General features: G+C 37.8%; 1 protein-coding gene across 6 annotated transcripts in view; it reads right to left on the reverse strand.

The window, feature by feature from the left end:
* The window catches only part of LOC121280726 (rab GTPase-activating protein 1), a 193730-nt gene that overhangs the window by 13180 nt on the left and 153993 nt on the right, over positions 1 to 26557 (reverse strand). For all 6 annotated transcript variants that reach the window (XM_041192852.1, XM_041192855.1, XM_041192850.1 and 3 more), the window contains 8 exons: positions 24265 to 24378; positions 17821 to 17895; positions 15206 to 15331; positions 12140 to 12283; positions 8293 to 8334; positions 7455 to 7583; positions 6298 to 6390; positions 5038 to 5148 (listed from right to left, as the gene is read on the reverse strand). In XM_041192852.1, coding sequence (XP_041048786.1) covers positions 5038 to 5148; positions 6298 to 6390; positions 7455 to 7583; positions 8293 to 8334; positions 12140 to 12283; positions 15206 to 15331; positions 17821 to 17895; positions 24265 to 24378 — 834 coding nt within the window. The remainder of the gene's footprint in view (positions 1 to 5037; positions 5149 to 6297; positions 6391 to 7454; positions 7584 to 8292; positions 8335 to 12139; positions 12284 to 15205; positions 15332 to 17820; positions 17896 to 24264; positions 24379 to 26557) is intronic.

Below are 26557 nucleotides of genomic sequence, written 5' to 3' on the forward strand. Positions count from 1 at the left end.
CCTATTGTGAAAGCTGTTGCTTCTTATTCAACTACTGTTTTGTAAAATTTATGACAACCTTCTATCCAATGATAATAGGGAACTGCTGCGATCTATTGTGAGATCTAACTATAATACATCTAAAGTTCCTATGTTCGAATCTGAGCTAAGGTGAATGAGAAGCACCTCTTAAAAAAAAAGACTACTTGAAGCTAGAGAGCAGATTTTCTTTGTTATCCAGGCTACTTTTCAACAGCCTCATGCACTATTGACAAAATTGGGAATGACTGCAAAATAGAGTTTAAGTAATGCCAAGTTACTGGGTCAGCTCTGTCTTACAACTGCACAGGAAATGCTATCAACTTTGTTTTACTTGCACAAATTATAATAGCTGCAGATTCAAATCTTCTAAGATCACAGGATTTTAATTGCTGTTTGTGTAATAAGATGCATTGCAGAAATTCACCAAGGCTCCTTTGACAGCACCTTCCAAACCCATGATCACTACTATCTAGAAGGACAAGGGCAGCAGATACATGGGGACACCACCACCTGGAATTTCCCCTCCAATTCATTCACCATCCTGACTTGGAAATTTATCGCCGTTTCTTCATTGTCACAAAATCCTGGAACACTGTGGGTGTACCTACACCACATGGACTGCAGCGGTTCAAGAAGGCAGCTCACCACCACCTTCTCAAGGGCAACTAGGGATGGGCAATAAATGCTGGTCCAGCCAGCGAAGCTCACATCTTGTAAATAATTAGGGAGTCAGTAACTGGAGGACATTAGGTTCAAAGGTACCATTCTAAATAAAGTTTCATTTGAAATAAGAAAGCAAAACCTTATTGAATTGCCATCATTGATATGAACTTAGCCTCCTTTTGTGCTGTAAAATCCTATCTGGCACCTCATGCCTATGCTGGCTTTTCGAAAGAGGTAACCCACTGAAGACTTCCATGATTTTCTTTTAATTGTTAACATAAGAACACATGAAATTGGAGCAGGAGTAGGCCATTTAGCCCTTCAAACCTGCTCCTCTATTCAATGAGATCATGGCTGATCATCTACTTCAACACCATTTTCCTGCACTATTCCTTTATCCCTTTATGTTTTAGTGTGTTGAAATCTAATGATCAGTCTTGAAATACTCAACGACTGAACCTCCACAGTCCTCTGGGGCAGAGAATTCTAAAGATTCACCACCCTCTTGAGTGATGAAATTCCTCCTCATCTCAGTCCTAAATGGCCTGCCCCTTATTCTGAGACTGTGGCCCCACCCCTTGTTTTAGACCCCCTCCAGGGGAATCATCCTTCCTGCATCTCCTTTGTTGAGCCCTGTAAGAATTTTGTATTTGAATGAGGTCACCTCTCATTCTTCTAAACTCCAGGCAATAAAGGCTCAGTCTATTTAATCTTTCCTCATAGGAAAGCTTTTGAATTATCCTGTTTATCCTTTTTTGAATTATCCTGATTAACATCCAATTGGTGTAACAGATATTGGAGGTGACAGATTGGAATACTGAAGGCAAAGGTGACCTCAGTGCTCATAGTACAACATGGGAGATAAATGTTTATCTGTTGCAGGGAAAAATTTGATTTTTTTATCTCAGCACTCTGCCTACCCTTTTAATGGTCTGCTGCGCTCTATAGATTATGGAAATACAGTAAGAAAATCAAATGATTAACTTAGACAAAAAATGAAACAAATGCTAATATTTCATAAATTGAGCGTTTGTCTGTGGAACAGTAAAATCAAGCTGGAGATAGGCAGTAAAATGCTTAAATGTATAGATGCGAATACTGTAGTAATAATGGCTTAAATTATGATACAAGCACACGTTGATAACTATTTGGACATGAGATTAATTAACGAGAGGATTCTTGAACCAACATAAGAGGAAGGATTTGAGGCCGATTGTGGTTTAAAAAAAACGAAGTGGACATATTACTTGTGTGTGAAAAGTTTTTGCTGCCTGGAAAAAATTGATAGTAATAAATTAAAAGGAGGGCAAAGAAGAACGTGGCTAGTTGATGAAAAAGAACGGGCAAATGTTAATGCTGGGAGGCAATCTACCAATGACCAGACTGGGTAGTATGCAGTGGATAGGTTTATATATATATATATATATATATATATATATTATATATATACACACACACATATATATATATATACACGCGCTTGTTATCTGAGAATGATTTTTGATATTTTACAAGAGCAAGTTGGATATGTAAATAAGGGAGAAAGGATTAGAAGGATTTGGTGAAATGAAGTAAGGTGGGAGGATTGTTGTGCAGCATAAACACTGGCATACATGCACTGGGCCAAATGGCCTGTTTCTGTTCTCTAAACTAATATGTAATAAAATAAATTAGCTCTAATTTATTTTAACACAATCCCATTATCCTTACTCAAAAGCTTCCAACTGTAATAAATTTCCATTGTGTAAAGATTGAACTCGTGCTGCTTTCTTTTCATTTTGGATTCCTTTGGGAGTGGGGGAAGAAATAGGAAACTTCCCTTCAATTTTATCCAAGGTATTTCACAGGTATTGCTGAAAAAAAGAGGCATGTCTAAGCTTTGCCTCTTACACTCATCAGGACACACAAGAATACCAACATGAGGGGGAAAACAACAATTTATACTGTAAGTGAAAGTGATGATTAGTTGGCAGGTGATGTTGCCATGGAGAATGCACCACAATGCTGACTGACAGTTAACTGCCAAGCATTGTCTGAAATTTAAACCAGGCAGTTTGACCCTGATTGGTCAAGGCATTGCCATGAGAAATGAGTCAGCGAATGGCTGTCACTGTGCCTGTTTCAGCTAAACAAAATAAATGTGGCACATTTGCAAGTCCTGGAAGCTACATATATTAAGACACAGGGCCCTGTTCTTTGCAGACAGAAAGAACATGTATATACATGATGCCTGTTTCAGCTAAACAAAATAAGTGACAGCCATTCACTGACTCATTCCTCAGGGCAATGCCTTGACCAATCAGGGTCAAGCTGTCTTGTTTAAATTTCAAACAATGCTTGGCAGTTAACTGTCAGTCACCATCATAGTGCATTCTCCATGGCAACATCACTTGCCAACCAATCAGCGCTCTCTTCACATAGTGTAAATTTTTGTTTTCCCCCCCTATATTGATATTCTTGAGAGTATCCTGGTGAGTGCAAGATGAAAAGCTTAGACGTATCTCTTTTTTTCAGCAATACCCAAGTTCTGTACTGCCAAACGACTATTTCACAGATATTCGATTTTTTTCAGGTTGTCGCATCAAAGCTCAATTACAAAGCAAAATTAGAAGCCCACTGAAACCAAGGATTGGGTTAGAGCTCTTTAGGGCATATTTCTTCAAGCCAGCAAAGGGCTGAGCTAGTGAAGGATTAAAATACATGGCAGCTAATGTTTACTCTCTTTTTTCCCCTGGACCAGTTAGGACAAATCAGTAATCACCATCTTATGTGCAACAGTGTCACATTTTGTTTTATAATGTTCCTGTGAAGCACCCTGGATGTTTATATTAAAGGTGCTCAATAAATGTAATTTGCTGTTGTTGGTACAGACTTTGACTTACACCATTGCAGATTTGCAGAAATTGATAAGATAAGTGGGGGGATTTAAATACTGCAGATGGTGAGAATGCTGATTTGCATCATAAATTTGACTTGCAAAAGCCAAGTTTAATTCAGACCCTTAGAATCCTGTGGCACCTCGAGGACAATTTCTAGAACAAATGCTGTGGCACGAATACGTAGATTTGACTTCAAATCTGTCTAGGATTTGGGAACATCTCAATACAATAAGCCTTTTTTTTTACAACATACCCTCAATCTAAAATATATTTCTAACATACTGTATAGGAATAATACTAAGTTGCATTTTAAAAAAAAAGAAAAAAGCAGGCATTTTGAACTGTACAAAATCAGCTAACTGCCCCGATTCTCTGAATATTCCATGTGCTGCTCAGCTGTTAACAGCAATGTCTGCTACTTAACACCCAATTACCTCAACCAGCAAAAGCAACTAAGTGAGCTGGTCTGTAAACTAATGGCTTTTTCTTTAAACTGCCATTATATACAACAAATGTATCCCCTAGAATGGCAATCAGAACCTCAGCATTAAAAAATATTGCTCGAACTGAGGTTCTTTTTCTCAAAGTAATGTTTAAAGTTCTATGTTATTTTCCAGTATATTTAAACTGTCAGGGAGCTCAGTGATACACTAACCAGATGGTATACTCAACACCTGCCTTACAAACTAGGATATACATTGCTCTAATTTTATGCGGGTATAACTTAACACTGTGATCACCATATTAGGAGAGTTATAACCTATCAATATGCTAACATTTGAAATATTTAGTACTTAGAACATAGGCGCTCAGAGACTGGATTCATTTTGCATCAGAAAAGGGAGCAGAACAAAGTGTGAACCAAAGACTGTGCATTACACACTTAGAGGTAACCAATGTGTGTCGGATGATACCAACCTTCTGTACTCCATTGATTTACAGCTTGGGGCTCTCGCGCCTTGTGCATTACCTGCGAAACTGGAATCTTAGCATCTGGAAAAAGCACCTGATCTATGGGCTCAATAAACTAAATGCACATCATATCTTGCACACTTCAGCAAGTGTGAACTGCATGGAGACTAGATAATCAGTGTAAATTGTCAGGATTTAGACTCAGACCCAATACAATCAATAGGGAAAGGGTGAAATCCTGTAGAGGTTTCCATGGATGCACACTAGGGGACTTGTATACACAGCAAGTTCAGAGAAAATTCCAACATTCTTGCTCTTTTAACATTTATGAATTTGTTGATTTGAAATGCAGAATTAAAGGTACCACAATCCCTGAGACAGATCTGGATAAACTGCAAGTTCTCAATTACAACATCATAAACGATATTTGTTCATGAGATTTAACTTCCTCAGAACGTATTCAGTTTCCAGTTACTAGTGAATCAAACAGAATATTTTTAGACAGGAAAACAGCAACTAGAGTCTTCAGTTCAGTCAAAAAGGCTGCAGAGTTTACACTTACATTATCCAAGTCTTTCCTGAGTGCGATCTTGCTAGTAACCAGTTCGTGTGCAAGGTCATCATTTTCTTGTTCCAATCTCATATTTGCCTCCTGCAGACGTCTATTCTCACGCTGGAGAAAAGCAGACAGTTCAATTATGAGGTGAAAATATATCTATAAAACTAGACTAACAATACACTTCTGTAAATTGACACTAACTGTAACCCAAACTGCATTCTGTTAAACCTCCCATCAGTCATCATTCACCTATGAATACACTACATCTTCACTTAATATTTTAACCAAGTCCTGCAATTGAATGTGACAAAACATAACACTGCCTTTTCAGAGTCAACACCAAAACTCAGAATACAACTTAAGAACATTTCTTTTCATGTGAAAGGACAAACATGCTGTCCTGCACAAAGTATTTCTGAGCTTTAGCAATTATTATTCACTCTTTCATAGGCAAGAAAGAGATCCTAGTAACAGAAGTGTGAAAGTTACATCCATTATCCCCCAAATTTGTGCAGAGATTAAGGTTAATAGCCTCTGGAATACTATTTATGACCTTCGGCCCAATGACATTTGCCAGATAAATAAAGTTTAATGTAACAAAAGGAGCAGAGAATTAATAGGTTTTAACCCAGGCTGTTAGGTGATCAATACTCTGTTTACACAATCAAGGTTTGCCATTTCCTATTATTTGGACATTACTAAACTCTGGAATTGTGCACTCCAAAGTCACACTAGTAATCACATCTTCCTTGTTCTGAATTCTGAGGTACTTTAAATTCCAGCATTATTTACAGCTCCATTTGTCCCCAATATTTCTAAAGCTGGTGATAAACTTAAACAATGTCTTCAGTGGCAAGGTTCATGCTTGGCCTGTCAGTGGCAGGCAAAAGACATAACTTGAAGCAAGCGGTTTAATTGCTCCACCACCTCTATGTAGGCCAAGATGGTGGTCTAATTATTCTTGGCCAGTGTGGATCTTTCCAAACCCTCATGGACTGTAGCAGCACCAAAATAGAGCATTTGCATTAAAAAAAAATCAACTTTGCTACTGTAGAAATAACCAACTTGCAATATAAACGAGGCTTTTTTCCAGCAGGTGGACTGGAAACTGGCACTTGAAGAATCAACTTTGCTGCAGTAAACTGACTATTGGAAAGAAACGTTAACAGAAGAATTTGAAGCAATAATTGATTTAATGACAACATATATAGTCAAACATGGATATCAGGTAGTTGGCTATGGATACCATTGATTATTTCGTACCTCAAACCTTTCAACAGGATCTTCTTGTTGAGCTTGTTGTTCTCGCATTACTAAGTATTCCTTTTCATATTTCTTAAGCTTTTTCTGACTGATCTGTACAAATGGATATTAAGAATATAAATTAAATCTTCAAATTAAACAGCAGTAAATTCATTTTTTCGTAACATGAAGCACCTTTAGACAGAAATGTTATTTACCTAAAGTTGTTCTCATCAGTGAGCGCCTATTTAAAAATGGGCTGTTCTTATTCGCAGTCAGCATACGTATTTTAAAAATAAAGTTTTAGTAGCTTGATTGATCATTCTGTTTGGTACTGGGGGTAATCATACAGACAAGTAGATTAAATCCCCAATCTGCATTTTGTTACTGATCCAGATTTTTTTTCCAGCAGCATCACACAGGGAGAAAGCGAAATATTAGTTAGCTGGGAGTTGTCATCGGGAAACCTCTGTATGTATGCAGGAAGTGCACATAAATATCTGGACATAGTGCCAGGCTCCCACATTCAAAAGGATCACTGGCACTCAGTCCTGGGTAAGTTGCATAAGATACGATCGGACCAACACCACAAATTGGGCTTTATTTTTGAATTAATCCTAAGGAAAGGTACAGGTAAAATGTGGGGGTTGTTGAAACAAAATAAACAAACCCTTCTGATAGGAAGGAATACAACACAACGGAACTGTTTTTCTTCCTGATTTAAAAACAAAGAATTTCCTGGTCCCAACTCTTTAGAAAAAAAGACTTGCGTCCAAAACTTTCAGACAGTGACTGTGTTGTTATTACACCAACATATCTATCAGTGAAACTAAAGAAAACAATGACCACAATAGGAATGACCTCAAAGTATCTGTTAAAGCAATCATATCCAATCTGCAATCCTAAATAAAGCAGATTTTAAAAGAAAATCCACAAAGTACTTGTTTTTACATTTTCCCAGTTTTTTTTTTTACAAAATTTAATCCTGCACTAAATTATAAAATTCATATTTACAGAACGTGTTTTACCAGAATAATTCAGTGTTCTATCGAGTTGTGTCAGCTGGATATTTTTTCAAAAAATGCCATCAAACAAACTTCTTCTAAAAACATTTTATTTAAGTCCCTGCCTTTTTTTGCTACTGAACATTAGCAGCTACTAAATGTTTATTTGATTACCTTCATACTGCAAGCCAGCTCCATCAGCTTTTTAGCATTTTCCTCAGAGCGATACCTTTTAGGAAGCTGGACACGGAAAAACTTTAAGGCCCCTTCAAAGTCTGTTAACAGAAGATCATCTTTTGAGGTCTGCAGGAGAGATTTTTAAACAGATTTTAGTGCTATCCGAACAAGTCTGTGAAATTGACAATCAGCATTCAGTAAAATCTTGGTAATTAAGGCTCCCTGCTCACTGTTAGAAAAGATTAAATTTGTGCCAATACATAACACAGAGCGCTACTCTCATTCTAATCAGATTCTTTCATTAAATCAGGCCACCCTCACGCCAGCTGAAACACTAAGCATGATGAGGCTGTAAGAATGCAAAACAGCCTTCTCTGGTGGGAAGCACCATCAGTATTAGTCAGTTTTGTGCTCAAATTATTAATAGTATTTTTTTAACTATAATATAATAGAAATGACAAATTGAATTATTCCTAACTGTGTTCATGAATGAATTCCAAAAACTTTTTCTGAAATAGCAAATGTATATTACAAGATGATGTGTTCAATTTGCAATTCTGCTCATTCAAAAGGGGTGTAACTGGAGTGTCTTTCATTTAGCATAATTCAAAGTTCGCCACAATGATATTAATAATGGTTTACATAGAAATTAGTCCTAAGATTATTAATGATGGCTTACATCCAAATTAACTTTTATACATATTAATAAAATGTCATTTAAAACTCTTACAAAGTAAGTTAAACAATGTTCCACTTTTGGTGGAGATAAACAATGACAACTATAAACATTATTTAAACCACATTGTGAATATATAATAGAAGTTGTGACGCTTACCTTCAGTAAAGCAAGTGCAACGTTGAAGATAACACTTATCCCCTTAAAAAAGTTACAAAACTTTACGTAAGCTTATGCAAGAAAACATTTTTGAACTTTTTCAAATTCATTTTTCATACACAGTACATTTATGTAAACCATTTCAGGAAAAATAACCTTCTATTGCTAACTTCTAAATTAATTTAAAGCGCTCAAGATATACCAGGCATTGTAGGTTAATAAAGTATAACTGGCCTGCCATTTCTATGTAAAAACAAATACATTTTAATTTTGATACTGAAAGCTGAAGATTGACAATCTGGTGAGAGCAGAATAGCACAATGGTCCACTGTGTTAGGCCAAAGTGGAAATATCCCAACAATTTTGAGAAGACGGCCTTAAGTTCAACAGCATTTCCATTTCCATCACTTAATTCACAGACTGGCATATTCGATATTACAGACAACAATACTTGCTAAACCCAAACAGATGTAGGATCATGAGTGTGTAGGCCAGGGCTTCCAATAGAGAGTGTGTTCAAATGTTGATGCATTACTCGTCTGTTAAAATGCCTTTCTCAGGCTCTAAGCTTTTCTGTGAAAAGGACCTTTGTTGAATTCCACACAAGACTCGGTTAACATAGTTTATTGCAACACACACAATTGCCATCTTTGGCCGTGTTATTTCTGGGTAAAAACATGACTGTAAAGGAGCAGTCAAGAGCATTAAAACAAAAACGTTCTTTCAACTATTTTGGTATTTCAAACAGAGAAGCAGACAAAACATGCGACTTCCTTCATTCACTGGAAAAACTTGCACACTGGCTGCACTATTCTTAAAGCAAAATAAAGACGTTTGAGTTGGGAACATGCATACTATTTTCTTTTGTAAGGGTGGGGAATCATATGTTATTTTTGAAAAAGCACGGAACATTTCTATGTAAAAGTTCCTGATCTGAACTCCTGAGATTTTATATTGATGGTTTACATCTAGATTAATATTTGCATAAAAATTATTTTCTAAAAGAAAATAAAAATTTAGGCTAAAGGCTTAATTATTTTTACATAAATATGAAAAGAAAAAGTCAAATGAGAAAAGATTATTCTGCCAAGTGAGGTTCATTCCATTTCTGCAATATCTACTTAGTGTAACTAATCATATTTTGAACTTTGCTAATCTGATTGCAAAAACCTAAAAAATCACTATTCCAATTTACTTTTCTAACCTTTCCTCAAAGTTTATCCTCCTCAGTTGTAATTATTCATATTACTCCTTTGCTTTTACATTCTACAACGCATTAATGTTCCCTCTGAAGCCAAGGTCCAAGTGTGGTCTGACCAGTGCATTCCAAAGTCTCAGCAAAGATTCTGTTGATTCACTGTTCTTGCCATGTACCTCAACATTGTACAGTATTTGTTTTTCTTTCAAATTGCCTCTCTATATTGTTTGCCTACAAAATAATTTCAAGAGCAGTTCATTTGTTATGAAGCACTTTGGGATGTCCTGAGGATACAAAAATTCTAAGATGCAAGTCTTTTTCAAAGTAACAAGGCTACTGGCACTTTCCAGTCTCTTTTTTAATTGTACATTCAACTGTAGTTAATTTATTCTGATCAGACATAGCCTCAGCACCTTGGGTTGAAGGGGGAAATGTGGTCATGTTTCTGGGTTTTGATCGTTGCCCAGCAATTCCTTTTGAAAGTGCACACATGCATGGACACATGGCCCAGATCAGGCTCAGCTGTGATCCCTCCTGTGGTTAAAGAACTGGCAAAACCGAAAGATCACACATGTATAACAGCCATTTACGCAAGCTAATGAAGGGTGAACAATAGAGTCTGCAGTCTTCAAGAAAGGAAGAAATCGGGAAAGGAAAATTGATAGTGTTGAACATACTATCCATTGCCAAAGCACAGTGAATACTTTACATTGTTTATAAGTGTTATTACAGTGGGACATTGAATTTACAGCTGTGCCAGTTGTACAGTTGGTCATTCATCCTTCCTAACCCATGCGGCCTTGCAACCCCCCAAATTTAAAATCCTCAACCCTCATATTTAAACGCTAGTATTGTTGCTAGCAAAACTGCATTGATATCTTTCTCCATTGCCCTTGTTACACTGCAAAATCTCAGTCTGCGCAGTTCCAATATTTGGATGTTTCTGTACATGCGCTGTATACAATTTACTTGGGTGGCTGGAATGGGGTTAGTGAATACTCATTAAGATGGATAGGAGGTAGCAGCAGTGAATAAGGCTGTCAAAATTAGGACAAGGGGAATTCAGCAGCAGGTCCATCAACAGTTTATTTGAATAAAGTGAATTTTCAGACTGTAGTGCTTCTAACAAATTCAGGGTGTCCCAATCATAGTAGAATCCACCTGAATTAGCACCAACATGAAATTGAAAACTGAGGTGGTTCTAAGGAAATTGGCACAGACTGTTAAAACGAGCCACAGTTTGAAGGGCCCTTCAACACCAGTATAAATGATATACAATAAACATGTTCATAGCAAAAGATTCCATTCGATATAAATTGATGAGAAACAAAGTGTTAACCCACAGCCTTTACACACTGTAATGCTCAATCCATTACTCAAAAGCAAAATATCTCTCTGACAGTGGACATCAATCTATGCTGAAATCCTGCATGTTTGGGAGTATGCACAAAATCTCTGGTGGTCAAATTAAATTCTTCCTTACCCTATCACAAAACCTGGGGGTTGGGGGGCTGCGAACTTAATAGAAAAGACAAATTGAACTAGATAAAGTACACAAATAGTTGATATATATCACGCACATCAGGCATAAATGAATGGAGAAGGTTTTTTTTAAACTTAACAGCTATCTGGATAACTAAATCTTTGGCTTTGGTTAGCTGAACCTATCATCAACAATGTGACCTTCTGCAAAGAACTACTGCTCCTTCAGTGAATCCACATTGCAGCTGGAATTCCAGATAACTGGAATTTTAAAAATATTTATGGCCTAGGAGTAAGATCTGTTTGGCAAAAGTTAAAAATGTCAAACAGATCATCACTGTTTAAATATTACCTGTGATCAAAACACCAATAAACTTACAAAGGCCTGTGTTTCAGTGGTATCTCTGTCCTAAACAGCACCACCATGTGGTTTATATCAAATTACAACTATTTTCATGATTAAATAGCAATTTGACGAGGAAAGTGTTCCTGAATGCTCTTTTGCAACTATACTTAAGAAAAAGATATGCTGTTTCTGCACGGCTCCCAAATAAAGAAACAACCTATTGGTACTTTTCATTTCTTGTGTCACAATATGCAGTTATGTAATTGTTCTCAGCTTTCTCTTGTTATACTTGGGAACCATGGAATAGATGTGGCTGATGTAGGGCCCAGGTAGGAGGTAATAAAAAATGTATTTCAGAAATTGCAAAGATTTCTAGTCTGCTTGAACCACAATTTGTGGCCAGGATCAGTTATAACAGGTTGGGAGAATCACCTGTAGCTGAGTGATGACAGTGCAGCCAGACAGCAGCTGATTCACCTGATGGTGCCAAGTGGTTTCTGGCACACAAATGGAACGCACCCTCTAACTGAACCACCACACTAAGGCAGTCACAGTCCTCTGGGTGGTCATATAGTGAGGTTCCAATGTCTGTTTTAAAAAAAAAACAGTGCAGACATGAAAGAAAGAAAAGAGAACAAGTATGAAATTAAAAATGGAGACAAATGAAAGAAACAACAACAAATCATCATCAGGATTCTTGTGCACAGCTTAAATATTAACTCAAACCCTGTTGAGATTTTTACAACCTTATCAACAATTATTTTAAATTAACCTTCATATTCTAAAGGTACAATTATTTTCATTTTTAACAATACACTTACCTCACAGAGCAGCAAATCAATGATGTGGAAGACCATATAGAGTGGGAACTTAGCAGTGAACAGAGTGAGAAACCACTGGGAGGCATACATGTGTGCTTCAAGACTGATGTTTAAGAAGTGGTTGTACAAATCTGGAATATACTCCTGAAAGTAAAAGCAACATTTATTGGCAGCACAACAGAAGACAGATCACTCACCTTCAGATGTAGCAGCAACCATTCTTGAAGTTAAGGTGCGGTCACTACATGTGCCCAGTTAAGTACAGGAATACTAAAGTTACTTGTCTTTTAACAGTCCTTTACACCATAAGTCATGAATTCTGTAAAACCATCTTAATAGAAATTAATTTCAGTTTTTTAGGTACTGTTGTTTTCTGTTGCACTGCGCTATGTGAATCGCGCTGTGCAACTCTTATTTATTTTTATGCTAGAAAAAAGATAAATCAACAACTTCAGGGCGTCCCAAAGTGTTTTACATCCAAAGCAGCACTTTTGAAACATGGTCACCATAATAAAGAAATACGATAACTGAAGTGCGCACAGGAAGATTCCACAAACAGCAACGAGACAATGACCAGATTATCTGCTTTAGATGTACAATGTGAAAAAGAGCATGTTACAGCAACAAAAAAAAAATCAAGTTATGATGGAAAAAGTAATAAAAAGCTGAACTCCAAACTGACTACAGGAGATGAAATTTAGAAATGGAGATCAGAAAAAACGATTAGGTCAAATTGCTGCCCAAGTTCATTAAGTTGAGGGTGAATAACTAAAGTCTCCTTGAGTAAGGGGTAGCTTAATAAGTTTCTCAGAACCATAAGAAGCAAACAAACAAGGAGCATCTGAGTCCCTGAACAAACACTTGGCTGCCAGATATCATTTTGGAAATCCAAGGAATTCAAATTTGTTCTTTCAATTTGATATGAACTCCTGGAAGCTGATTTTTGTTTCAGATTGGGTCATCAAATAATTAATCATTTAATAGCCAAATACCCCCTATTTCAAATAGACAACAGCCAAAGAATCCGTTTTGCTGTGCTTATTGTTTGCTTAGCCTTGACAGGACCACTGCTCTTAAGTGATGTATTGGCATGAGAACCAAAAGGTCTATTACAATTTTGCGAAGCATTTGAAACGGCATCTAAAAACCAGTAGAAAATTTAGGCACTTGGGAGTCGAGAAAGGAATGGAATTGATTCTGCTGCTTTGCTTCGAAGATCCCACTGGATTCAGAATAAGGTTTAACCTCAGAAACTTGAACATCTAGACAATTAAAAACTCAAGATGATCTCCCTACTCACCCTCTTTTGGGCAGTTTGTCTCTATCAACGATCCTAAGGTAACCTAGTTTAACTGTCAGCAAAAGCCATGGAAGGAATTACATTTTCAAATGGCACCTAAGTACACCCAATTCTAATTTCTGCCCTTTAGTATCGACTCTGCAGCCAAAATCTTAAAGTTTTTTTTGTAATGGATCACTAGGTTGTTGAGTTAAACTGTCTATTGACAAAACTCGTGTTACTTATCTCAATTTACATCCTGCTTTTCCAGGGGGGGGAAAAAAAAACTTGTTTTACTGTTATTTCGGTGTCACTTGAAACATTTTCAAAAACATGTAGGTCTGTTGTTACTTTTTAGATCAAAACATACAGCGCAGTGTTTAAATAACCAGGTCAAATCTATTCACACAGTGAATAAAATAAACAGCTTGGGTGGAAAATTTTTCACTGCACTGGGACAGTCCGCTGGAAACCTACTTAAATACTGGTTTAGGAAATCTGAGTTTGTGGAAAAATATGGCGATATATCTAACAGAAACTTGCAAATAATAACAATGTTACATAATCTATTGACTACTTGCATAATTTTCATTAGATTCATCCTATTTTAAGCAGCACTTTGAATACAGGCTCCATGGAGCCAAGAACGGTGGAAATCTGAATCCATTTATAGTGCCTGTGAAATCTAATAATTATGGTATAATAATGCCAAGGAAAACAAAAGATCAGCAACTGGCTTGTTTTTCAAAGGTAAAATTGGATACAGAAATCATTAACACTTAACCTTTTACCACCTATACTTTGAACAAATATTTCAGTGGTTTAAAGATTAATCGTATTCCAGAAAGAGGGAAATTTGGCAAACCACAAAATGCTGAATTTATCTGTCCATATTTTAGTTTCGGAACAAAAACGCCACTATATCCTTCAGGGAGGTGATCCTGTAACACAGCGGGTAGCGTCCCTGCCTAAGAGCCAGAAGCTTCAGGTTCATGTCCCACTCTAAGACTTGATGGCCAAGGAAGGTGCATTCATAACCCAGCCAAAAAGGTTCATTCTCAATCTGCAAATCCTTCCAACATAGACTAATGGCAGGCAGGAAAGATTCCTGGTCAGTCAGGGGATGGAAAGAAAATCAGAGCCTCTGCCATCACTACTCACAGCTCCGGGCTACAACATGCATGTAAAAGTGCATGCTGTCACCGGGGCTGCCTAGCTCAGTTGGATCAGACTGGTGCACACAGCATAGGGTTCACTGCCCATTCCGGCAGGGGTGGATCTGGGACCTGCCTCCCTCCTTGCCCTACCCGTGGTGGAACTCAGGATGCTGTCGGCTGAACCTGTCCTCGGGCAGACAGCTGAAGATGATCATTCTTCAGGGTTTAGAACCGAGTGCGAGGGTACTCTCCTTTTTCTTCTCCTTTCCTTCCCAGCCTCCTTTCATATTGCACAATTCTGTAAGCAAGAGAATGTGGGTCGACCACTGAAGTTTCCCACACTACTGTTTTCAAACGTGATAGTGGTCTGTGCTTACTTGGTTTCCATCATTATTCTGCTAAACCTCATCTACCAACTTTGTCTCTTTTAAAAGCTCACAAAGTTTCTAATGAACTTAGTTTCATGTTGCTCCAGATTTATTCCGATGACAAAACCAAAAACGAGACATTTTCCATGTAAAATAAACGCTATGGCAATCCAGGTCCTCCCAACAAGTCTATTAAACATTCGTAGTTCAAACTGTACATTTCTTCCCATAATGATGGCTTAGGTAGAGGTTTTTTTTTTACCTGCATCAGTCTTTCCAGCTGATAGAACTTGCAATGCAAGTCTTCAAAATTTTGTTTAAAAAGTTCCCTGAGTCCGTAATCAAACATGATTTTGACCAGAACGCTAAACGCTTGCTCTTCAGGCATCTGAAATGATACAAATTGAAGCGTCGTCATAAGAAAAAAGTAGTCATTTATATTCATGGATTTCTTTGACAAAGTACTTTGCACTGCTCAAAGGATGTGAAAAAAGAACACGATGGTCACCAATAACCCACTACGCTTGGTTGCTTTTTGTTACACACAAGAAAACTATGTGCTTTGCGTTTCCCATCGTCAACCCCTCCCTCAATATTGGGACAAGTTGTTTCTCCAACTACTCCTAAGACTCTCATCTGACATCAATAAGTTCTAGTACAGAGAGCTCTAGAGTTCAACTTAGCTCAATGAAAACATGGTTACTTGCTAGACATGCCAACTTAATAACAGGCAGGATGGAAAATATCTCTGAATGGATCAAGAATCAAGTTCATTAAAATTTGCTGAACAACCAGATTGGAATTCATATTTTGAGTCTTCTTTGATGGTTTATCAGGCAAAGTACATTGTTTAGTATGAAATGGGGCCATAGACACAGAGTTCAGTTCTTGATCAGTGCTGTAAACTGTTGATTTTAGCTAGGGGAAGCAGTAGTGACAATACAGCTGGCATACTGAAGTGAGATTTTTGTGAGGGAGATAAGGAGAAGAGAAACTCAGATAGGGATTTTCCACATGACTCCTTTGGTTGCATTTGAAAGCAGACAGCCAAGCTAGTAGCTAAGGGAAGAGGCCACCCAAATCATTCTGTCAGGCAATGGGAAATTTATGTTCTAGTGGACAAGGTGAGGGAAAAAGGAAATAGTCGAGAGATAAGGTTTAATATGACATCAAAACAAAGGATATACCAAAATGAAAACAATCCGACTTCCCAAACCTCTCACTCACCACACATCCCACTTTCTGACCCTCCTAGTCACTGCGGACCCTTCCTCCAACCGACCCTCTGGTTCACAGTCTCTACCGCTGCTTAACCTACCCTCTTGCTGCCAACCCTCCGACTTGTCCTCTCCAGCTCTCTAAGACACCCTCTCGCCAATCCACACTCTCACTGAACCTCCCACTCCCCGACTTGCCTGCTCACAGATTCACCTTCCTGAACCTGCTTTCCCATTTAAGACCCAGATCCAATCCGAAGCCTTCTCATCTCCGGAGCCTAGCCTCTCACAGCGAGGGTTCAGGAGAGGGGAGCGGCGAGTGGGAGCATTTAAAAAAAAAAACATCTATTGTACAGCCTCAGCTCCGCACTTTCACAACCACGGAACTCCGGCTTTGGATCAGATCTGAATCTTGAACAGAAAAGCAGATTCAGGAGAGGGGAGTGGTGAGTGAGTGATTCGTGAGTGCAAGAGTCAGCGAGAGGATGAGTCAGGGAGCGCCAGAAATGGTGGCAGCAAGAGAAAGGGTCAGGGGGTGGAAGAGGCTGCTCCAAGGTTACATCACACAGCCCGAAGTTAGACCAGCAGGAAACGACTTTAAAACAAATCTTGCACGCTAAACGAGAATACTTTTAATTGATCAACGTTAAAGTGAAACATTAACAGGGCAATATATATGGATTCAAGCAATGCTTTTGCTGTTAATATTTCCATCTAATATTTCATTAATTTTGCTTTGAAATCACTAAATACTCTTTATTCTCTATTATATCTAATAACAGGTACATAAAAGTAGTATCAGACAGCAAAAAAGTCTGAATAATTTAACTTTTTATAACTTGCTTCAGTGCTGCTTTTCTAAATTTAATAGCAAGTTATTTCTACCCTTCAGCTCTTGGATAAGATGGATGTGCACACGTATAACAGAAGACACTATTAGACCTGCATGAATCGTTGGTAGTTTAAACTTCAGGTAAATATTCAGTAAGTAACCTGCTGCCTACAAACTCCTAAGGTGGAAAAAGAAGTTCGGCAACAATGGTCAAGTTACCCAAATTACATCTTAAATGTAAGGCAAAGATGATATTTAATGTTGTACTACCATCTTTAGAAGTATAGTTATAAAATCCTTTCTTAAGCAGATCTTTGAAAACAAGAGTGTGTAAATCTTAAAATTCCAGATTAAAGGAATTAATTTTCAGTTGCACAGAATTACACCCTTGTGCTGCACAACTGTTAAAAAAGGTCTTCTGGTTAAGAATTGCTTGCCTGGGGAAATAACATATTTTACCAAGGCAGCATGCAAAACCTGAACATTTTAAAATAAATGCTCAGCAAACTCTGCTTTAAATCTCAAGTCATTTAAAGTGGCCACTATAACTAACAAATTCACACTGCTTGCTAAGTCATAATCCTAATTTCAATTGAACTTTCCTTTACTACAGCATTGCACAAGGAATATGAAGTGTTTTTTTCTAATATCCTATATGAAAAAATGTTTAGCAGCCTTTACAACAAATTCAGCTGAACTGAGAAACTTACATGCAATACAAAATATTTCCATAAGATGGCACTTCACACCAAATCATTTCAAGCTATCAGGGAGGCATAATATTTAAAGTACAGTAATTGTTACCCCAACAAAATGATGCATACTCACATGCAAGAGAAGCACAGCAGCAAGAAATGACTGGCCTTGACAGTAACCAATCTCTTCATCATAAACTGAATAGGCCTGAATAAAAATACAATTCAACCTTTGAGTATTCTGTGACATTTAATGATATAGGATCTATACAAAACAAAATTAATTTTCTGGTCTCAAGTGTGAGACAGCTCTTTTGTGAACGATATGCTGTTATCAAACTTATCAAAATTAACCAATACTTAACACGTGTGTACCTTTCTGCCTTTAGGTTTGGTTTATATAGTTTAAAATGAAACTTTTTTTTCTGATGCATAAAAAAACCATCAAAACAAAATATAGATAGTTAAATTACATCATGGAGTTGGGGATGATACAATAGCATGGACACACGGTTGGTTAACGGACAAGAAGCAGAAAGTAGGGGAAAATTGGGCATTTTCAAGTTGGCAGGCTGAGTCGGAGTGCCATAGGGATCAGTGCTGGGGCCTCAGCTATTCATAATCCATATTAATGACTTAGACGAAAAGGCAGAGAGTAATGCATCTAAGTTCGCTGATGATACAAAGCTAGGAAGGAATGCAAGCTGTGAGGATGTCACAAAAAGGCTACAAAAAGATGTAGACTGGTTAAGTGAATGAGCAACAAGGTGGTAGATGGCATATGATGTGGGGAAGTGAAAGGTTATTCACTTTGGTCATAAGAATAGAAAAGCAAAATATTTTTTTAACAGGTGTGCAGCTTGTAACTGTTGATGTTCAATGTGTCTTGGGTATGTACATACAAGGAACAGAAATTTAACGTGCAGGTACAGCAAGCAATTAGGAAGGTAAATTGTGCATTGGTCTTTATCACAAGGCGAATGAGTACAAGAATAAGCAAGTCTTGCTACAATTGCACAGAGTTTTGGTGGGATCATGCCTGGAAGCCTGTGCACAGTTTTGGTCTCCACATTTAAGAAAGAATATGTTTGCATTGGAGGCGGTACAGCAAAGGCTTGCTAGATTGGTCCCTGGGATGAGGGGGCTGCCCTATGATGAGAGGGGGCCTATATTGGGTAAATTGGGCCTATATTCTCTCGAGTTTAGAAGAATGAGAGGTGGTCTCGTTGAAACGTTCAAGATTCTGAAGGAGCTTTGACAGGGTGGAGACAGTTTCTGCTGGCTGGAGAATCTAAAACAGGAGGGCACAGACTCAGGATAAGAGGCCAATCATTTAGAACCAAGATGAGGAAACATTTCTTCACTTGAAGGGTTGTGAATCTTTAGAATACTCTATCCCAAAGGGCTATGGGTGCTCCATCGTTGAATAAGTTCAGATACACAAATTTTTGGTCTTCCAGGGAATCAAGGGATATGGAGAGCAGGAGGGAAAGTGGAGCGGTTTTAAAATCACCCAGGATTATACTGAATGATAGTACTCATGCTCCGATTTCTCGTGTTCTTGTACTAAAATGGGTGGTGTGTGCCTGTTTAAATCTTTAAACAGGTTTATGAAACATCAGTCTCTCTGAGCAAGCCATTTAAAAAAATAAGTTCACACAAGGCTGTGACAAATACTACTACAGTAATCAAAGCTATTCAGACATCAACAGTCACTCCCTGTCTGCAATGTTAACTCTATACTTTTAAATCATGTAAAACAAAATTGCTTCTACATCTCTCTCTTTGTTTTCTTTTTAAGTTTCCTTGCATTTTATTGATAATTGGTGTAAATGATTCTACACTTTAGTCCCCTCATTTTAATTTTTTGGTCTAATTTTATCTGCCTCTTAATTCCTCTTGTCCATTGTTTAGTGAGGTGCATATTACAAAAACTCATTTTTGACATGCCAAGTACTGCCTCCAAACTCAGTCAATTAACTGTCAGGAGGCTGAATTACATGGGCTGCAGGACAATTTCTGACCATAATAAAGCATCAGGTGTACAACTTATTCAGCTGTCAGAAGTCCAATTTGAATCCTATACATCATAAACCTTCACTAAAATAGGACTGGAATGGAAAAACGATGATCCTTGGGCTAATCTACAAAAACAAAGCTCAAAGAGCTGCAGTGGTTTTCACTGGAAGGAAAGAAATGAGAAGACATGATTTAAATCTCTTCCTTTGAACACTCCTGATTTGTCTCTGGAGCTTTTGCCAATGTGTGTGTGGTTGAACACACCAATAATGCTAAATGTGTCCTTGCATAACCATCTGTCTATGACACTGGAATAATTTAGCCTAGTGGAGAAGTTTTATCAGACCAACTTAACCAGATTCATAGCTGTGATCATTTCCCATTCGCTAAAAGTCCCAATTTGCTTTGAATTAGGGAAGGCATGGGATCAAAGATGCGTAACATTAGATTTAAGGTCATACAGACGCTCAGGAGTTCTAAATGATTAAAATTCCGATTGCGGCTCTGAGAATTCTTAGGTTAAACATTATAATTTAATTGACAAATAATGAAAATGGGAAGTTCGATGATTCTTTACATTTTCTCTTATTAAAAAAAATTAAATTCATTTTGCTTAATGTTATGCAGCATAAATTATGTAGGCTTTTAAAGCCTGAAAGGAAATCATCTATTATGTCACACGACACAAATTCAGTATTTCAAATGAATTATGTGTAGATATTTCAAAAGGACAGCTACTAGAACACATGACTGATTTTTGGAGATATCACATCCTAGTGTGCCCATTTATGATTAGCAACAATATCGACAAGTAGACACTCAGCTGTACGAACAACCACTGAAAGAAGGCCCACCATCCCTTCTCAAAGGATGGGCAATGAATGTGGCTTTGCCAACATTGTCCATAATTAGAGAACAATTTTTTTTAAAAATCAGTAAATTTCAACATCTTTAATCCAACACTTATGCCAAAAAATTGTTTTGGGTAAAGATCCCGCACCAAATTAATAGTGCAACAAGGTACAGTGCTCCCTGTCAAAACAGCAGGCCACCACACTTCCTGTCATATTTGCATTAACAATATATATGATGCATCATCACGTTGATGTTACAGCTACAGATTATACAGCTGAAATGAACTCAGGTCAAACTATTCACCATACATGCTGAGCCAGCAATCTTGCACCAATTACTATTTCCTGTGAAGCAAACCGCATATATTGGCTGTGTTCCAGTTTTAGCCGAATCATCAAATGCCAGGAACCTGTAATCCAATCTGAGAAACCAGTTTGCAGTACAGCAATGTTAAGTTGAATGCAAAGGGTATCTTCCAGTTCCCAAGAATTTCTTCAGGACAACAATAACTTATATTTACAGCGCCTTTAACATAACAAAAAATCCCAAGAGCTACACAGAAATATTATAAAGTGAAGTATAACAGTAAGCTATAGAGCGAAATTAGCTCAGATGACCAAAAGCTTGGTCAGAGGTAAGTATTAAGCGAGGCTGAGAGTGTGGGGAGGGAATTCCAAGGAAAGAATGGTGTTTAAAATAAAATTGCTGTAAATAGGAATTTTGACAGGTATTTTAGTATAAAAAAAAACTGATTCCAAAACGTTGATTTTTGTTTCACAGATGACGACCTGAAATTTCACAATTCACAATGCTATTGCCTTCAATAGCATGTCATAAGTATTCCATTTATGGGTCTCCAAGGAATCAAATTCAATTATTTACAATTTAGTAACAGTGGTTACATTTCCCAATTGACTTTAATTGCTTTTTTGTACCATATCTACTCATCTTATCCATTTTCACTCCTTTGCAGCCAAAGTAGCTCACTAGGAAACAACGATATTATCTTGTGTTTAATTTTCTTTAAACAACCACTAAAGCAGATGAAACAGGTGAAAGTGAAAATGGATTTCAAACATTTTAATCATGAATATACTCCATCTAATTACTATTTAGAACAATCTGTTCCTGAAAAAAGTAGTAACCTCCCTATAAAACACAAACGTTATCTATGACTGTGTTAGGCAATCAAGAAAAGAATGGCTGTGGTGCCTTTAGCTAGTAGGTCGATATACTTCCTGTTAATTGGTTCCAGTCAATTTAACTCATTTTCTTAATTTTCTCATTTTAGACCCTTTGTGTTTGAATAGAATCTTGCTACAGATAAAATAAAATGGCTCCAATCAACTCAAATACACTAAACATATATTTTTCAATAACAAATGGATATGCCCTTTGGTGACCTCCTCTAATTAAACCATAATGGCATGTCTGCATAACTTTGTCACTGCAGTTGGAATTGCAATGAGTAATGTTGCACTATTCTTGGGTCAGATAAAAGACACTTCCTTTAATTCACCTTGATTTGTGGGTAATGTTGGCAATGCTGGCATTTATTGCCCATTATCTAGTTACTCTTGACAAGGCGGTGGGTCTTCTTGAACTGCTGCAGTATGTGTGGTGAAGTTACTGTTAAGTAGGGAGCTTCAGGATTATGACCTAGTGGCAGTAAAAGAACAGCAGTATGTATCCAAGTCAGACTGGAGTCTCTTGGAGGTGAACTTAAGAGGTGATGGTGTTCCCATACAGATTCTGCACTTGTGAAGGCCACAGGTTTGGGATTCTGCATTCTGCAGATAGTGCACACGACAAACATGGTATGTTGGCAGTGGAGAGGGTAGTGCTACAATCCCGATAGAGACCAACAACTTTTTAAAAAGATATCTGAACTCCCAGTAACCGACTCAATGGATCACATGACAAGGTTTCACATTTTAAGGCTGTTCCTGTAATAAACAAACTAAGATCAACGGCAACTGAACATTAGTCAAAATCAGACTACTGCAGATGCTGGGAGTCAGAAATAAAAACAGGAAAGGCAGCATCTGTGGAGAAAGAAACCGAGTTAACATTTCAACTCAATGACATTTCATTCGATGAAAGGTCATCAATGTGAAACATTAACAGTTTTTCGACTAAACATTACTTAGCAGACAAGTAATTCTCTAAGCTACAGAAAAAACATCTCGCCTTAACTTCCGAACACAACCGAAAACTTCATGCCTTTGAAATGATGCGAAGCAGAAATAATTTAGATACAAGTGATACAAAAGACAAATACAAAACTAACTAGCTTCAAGTGAGAATAGTGATCGTGTTGCACTAATAAACCTTTAGGGCAGAATTTTCTGCTTGCTGGGTGGGCAGACCCAACCCAATCTCCGACGGGTGGGGAGCCGATCCCCGCCGGAGAAGCGGACCCCGTCGTCATTTTATATGGGCGGGCCAATTAAGGCCTGCCCAGCCTGAAGCGCTATGAGCTCCCTGTGAGGGCAGGGGGATTCCCCAAAAGCGAGAGTCGCTCTTTCACACATGCGCACGGAGGAGCGCACATCTCCCTGAGGCTAAGTGCAGCTTCAGGGAGATCACTGACACTTTTAAAAATGTTAAAAATAGAAAAAAAAAATCCTTAACATGTCCCCCTCAGGTAACAATGTCACATGAGATGGGACATGTTCATAATTTACACTAAAACTTTATTAAACTTTTTAAATCCCTGCATGAAACCTCATCCCGCCAGGGCAGGTCCTTTAATTGTTTCAATGATCCTGTCAATTGGTGACTGCCAGGTCGCCGGGCCTGCAGCTGATTTCGCTGCGCCCCCGCCTTCCTGAAAATTTAAATGGGGCGGGATGATGTCAGGGGATCCCTCCAATGTCATTGTGCGTCGGCGAGTGGGCCCCACTCCCTGCTTGCCGACGGCAAAATTCAGCCCTTAAAGTGAGCTGGGTAAATATCAATTTGATAGCAGTTATAAATGGGCAATCTCATTCTCAGTGGAAAATAAAGTTTGGATGTTTCCAGGACCATGGAATTGCTGTCACATTTAATAATGTAGGTTTCAATATTGTAAAATAATTTCAAAATGTTGTATGATTATTTTTTAGGTGGTAAATGATGAATTTCAGATTGCTCCAGCTTTCTAGTTTTTTCTGCCCCCCACTGGTTTGTCAATTGGAAGGAGGGAGTGAGTAAGTCCATAATAGCAAATTGCTCTAAAGAGCTCATCTAACTAACTGGACCAGATGGTTAATGCAATGCTTTTTTTTTTGTTTGCTCTGAATATTTTTACGACACGCAAATTGCAGTATTAGAAAAATATCTTCCCGTAAACATAAATGCAAAGAGCACTTGTACCCATCTTCCCAACTCATCGATGTAATTCTCTGCTGAGGGCTCAAGACTGCAGGAGATTCAAAACTGAAATACATCATTTCTAAGCACAAATGAATAATATGGGGGAATGGGACAAAGGGGAAATAAGCTAATCCTTAGAGGATAACCACAGTTGCCTCAGTTACAATATCTTGGAAAGTTTACAAGATTATTCAAGACTCTCTTCTTGATATTCCAATTGACATTATAAAATCTATTTTTTCCAAGTAAATAGGTGCAAGGAAATGACTGAATTTATAACAGAATTAATACAAATATGTATGAAAACATCAAAAATAACACTGCGAAGTATTGGCAAAAACGATACCTTGCATATCTTGTACAAGGAATCCTGACCATCTCCTCCAGTGTCCTTAAAGTAATCATGTGCTGGAAAAGTTCGATTGATGTCCCTGGTGATTGCACTATCCTGGGGAGATTCCTGTTTCCCAAAAAAAAATGCACATTACTATGGGTAAAGATAAAAGGCTTAAAATATGTGACAAAATATGTATTAGAACAGGGCACATATTCAATGATTACTTATCAAAATATATGGAGTCCAAGTGCACAAATATATACATGGACAATGCAGGAGCAATTCTACCGCAACGGGTTAATATAGTGTTCCTTCACCTCAGGATGTACGTTAAATTCTTTGGAGATAAATTAAACACACAGCACAGATTAGAAACATAGAAAACAAGAGGAGTGGGTCATTCAGCCCTTCGAGCCTACCCCGTCATTCAATATGATCATGGCTGATCCTCTATCTCAACACCATACTCCCACGCTCTCCCCATACCCCTTGATTCTCTATAGATTGCCAATAGGTTTAAGTAGCATGAATGTGAGAAGCATCAAAGTGGTTTCCAGTGGGAACAACTGCTTAGCATAAACTGTCCATAATGTATTATTATGGCAGCCAATTTCACTAATGATGTTGTGCTGATACCAACAGTACAACTGTCTAGTACTACATAAATAAGACTCTAAAAAAGTGCTGCTTCAGTGAAACCCACTGTACTATATTTGTTTGGCAGTTTTCCTCCAAAACTTTCAGCAGCAGTGCATGTGAGGCCACCAATACCTGGAGCAACAGTGGTTCATGTATCCTACAAACCAAACCACTGTGGTGAATCCACATAGTTCCCTTAATCTCCATTGTTGCATATGTTTACATATGTGCACTGCAAGGAGTTTGCATCCACCCAGTTATACAGGAGTCAGCCTCAACACGAATGTGCGTTCAAAACATTCAGAGCCTGACCAGTACAAGTGTACTGACTTAGTGTTTAACTATTTCACAAGACAATACGAAGTAATATTGACATAGTGGTAAAATTTACAGAAGACACGGGGAGGAGGTATAATCCTAATTCAAATTATTTGTTTGAGTTGATAAACTTGAATGAGTTCCACTCTATCGAGAGTGGGAGCCAGGTCTGCAGAGTATTGGAATAGTCCATTTCGGGGGTGACTAAGGCATGATGAGCACCTCTTCGTCAACTGTATTAAGGCAGATTTCATCATTCTTTATAATGCAGAGGAAATGGGGCCAGAAGCTCGGCTTGGGTTTAATATACCATAAAATATTCTATGATACCACAACACCAAACTAGTGAATTTAATTCTGAAGACTCCAGTTTATTTTTCCTACAATAGATAAGAGAAGTGTGAAAACAGTTTGCTAAATTTAGGAGGTAATGCTAGCTTTCATCACTGGGAGACAACGGGTAACAGCAAATCAACTGTTCGTTTTACACCTCACTTGACTTCAATTGGGGGTGGGGTGAGGGGGAAAAAATTGGACTACTGACTTGCTATCACTTGTTTTTTGCCAGGCACCAATTAAAATGATCACCTGTTAGAATGCACAAATGACCAGTCACTGATAGGTAAAACTTACAAGCTACTAAAGAAGTCATTACTCAAGTAATAAGATCAGCTGTTTCCTTTATAAAGTACACTGGACAAATACTTCAGTTTCAACTGAAAAGAGAAATCACCAAAAGACTTAAGTTTATGGCCATCATGCAGTGGTTTAGCGACAAATGTTCTGTGGCGTGGACTATGTTTGCACATCTGCTTGGTTTCCAACCTTAACTTTGTAGTCATCAAGTTGCGAAGGCAGTGTTCATTTGAGATTGCAGCAAAATAAAAGTCCATTTTTAGTAATACTGAAAGATGATAACCTCCAAAAATGCAGAGCACACAAAACAAGCTGAGCTAAAATTAGCAAAGAACACATGCCAGTTTTATTGCTCATTAAACTGTTACCATGTTCCAGTCACATAACCCTGCTGACGCTTTTATTTCTTTGCGAATATACTCAACATCAACTTTGGAATAAGAAACAAGAAATATTTCTATATTAGCATAATACTAAAATACCACAAGAAACAATTCTTTACAATACAAACTTGCTTAGCGCAAAAACTGTTTAGACCACGTCTCTGGTGGGATACTGCTCTCTCTCTCTTTGTAGAATTGCTCATTATGGTTCTAATTATCTTTTCCACATTTGCCCATGAGCAACCATTTCCAACTTGGTTTTGATGAATTTCCACTGGCAAATCAGGGGCACACTTAATTGACAGAATGCATGAGGTGGGTGGGTG

Source organism: Carcharodon carcharias, chromosome 8 (assembly GCF_017639515.1).
Source record: "Carcharodon carcharias isolate sCarCar2 chromosome 8, sCarCar2.pri, whole genome shotgun sequence".
In the NCBI taxonomy this organism is placed as follows: domain Eukaryota; kingdom Metazoa; phylum Chordata; class Chondrichthyes; order Lamniformes; family Lamnidae; genus Carcharodon; species Carcharodon carcharias.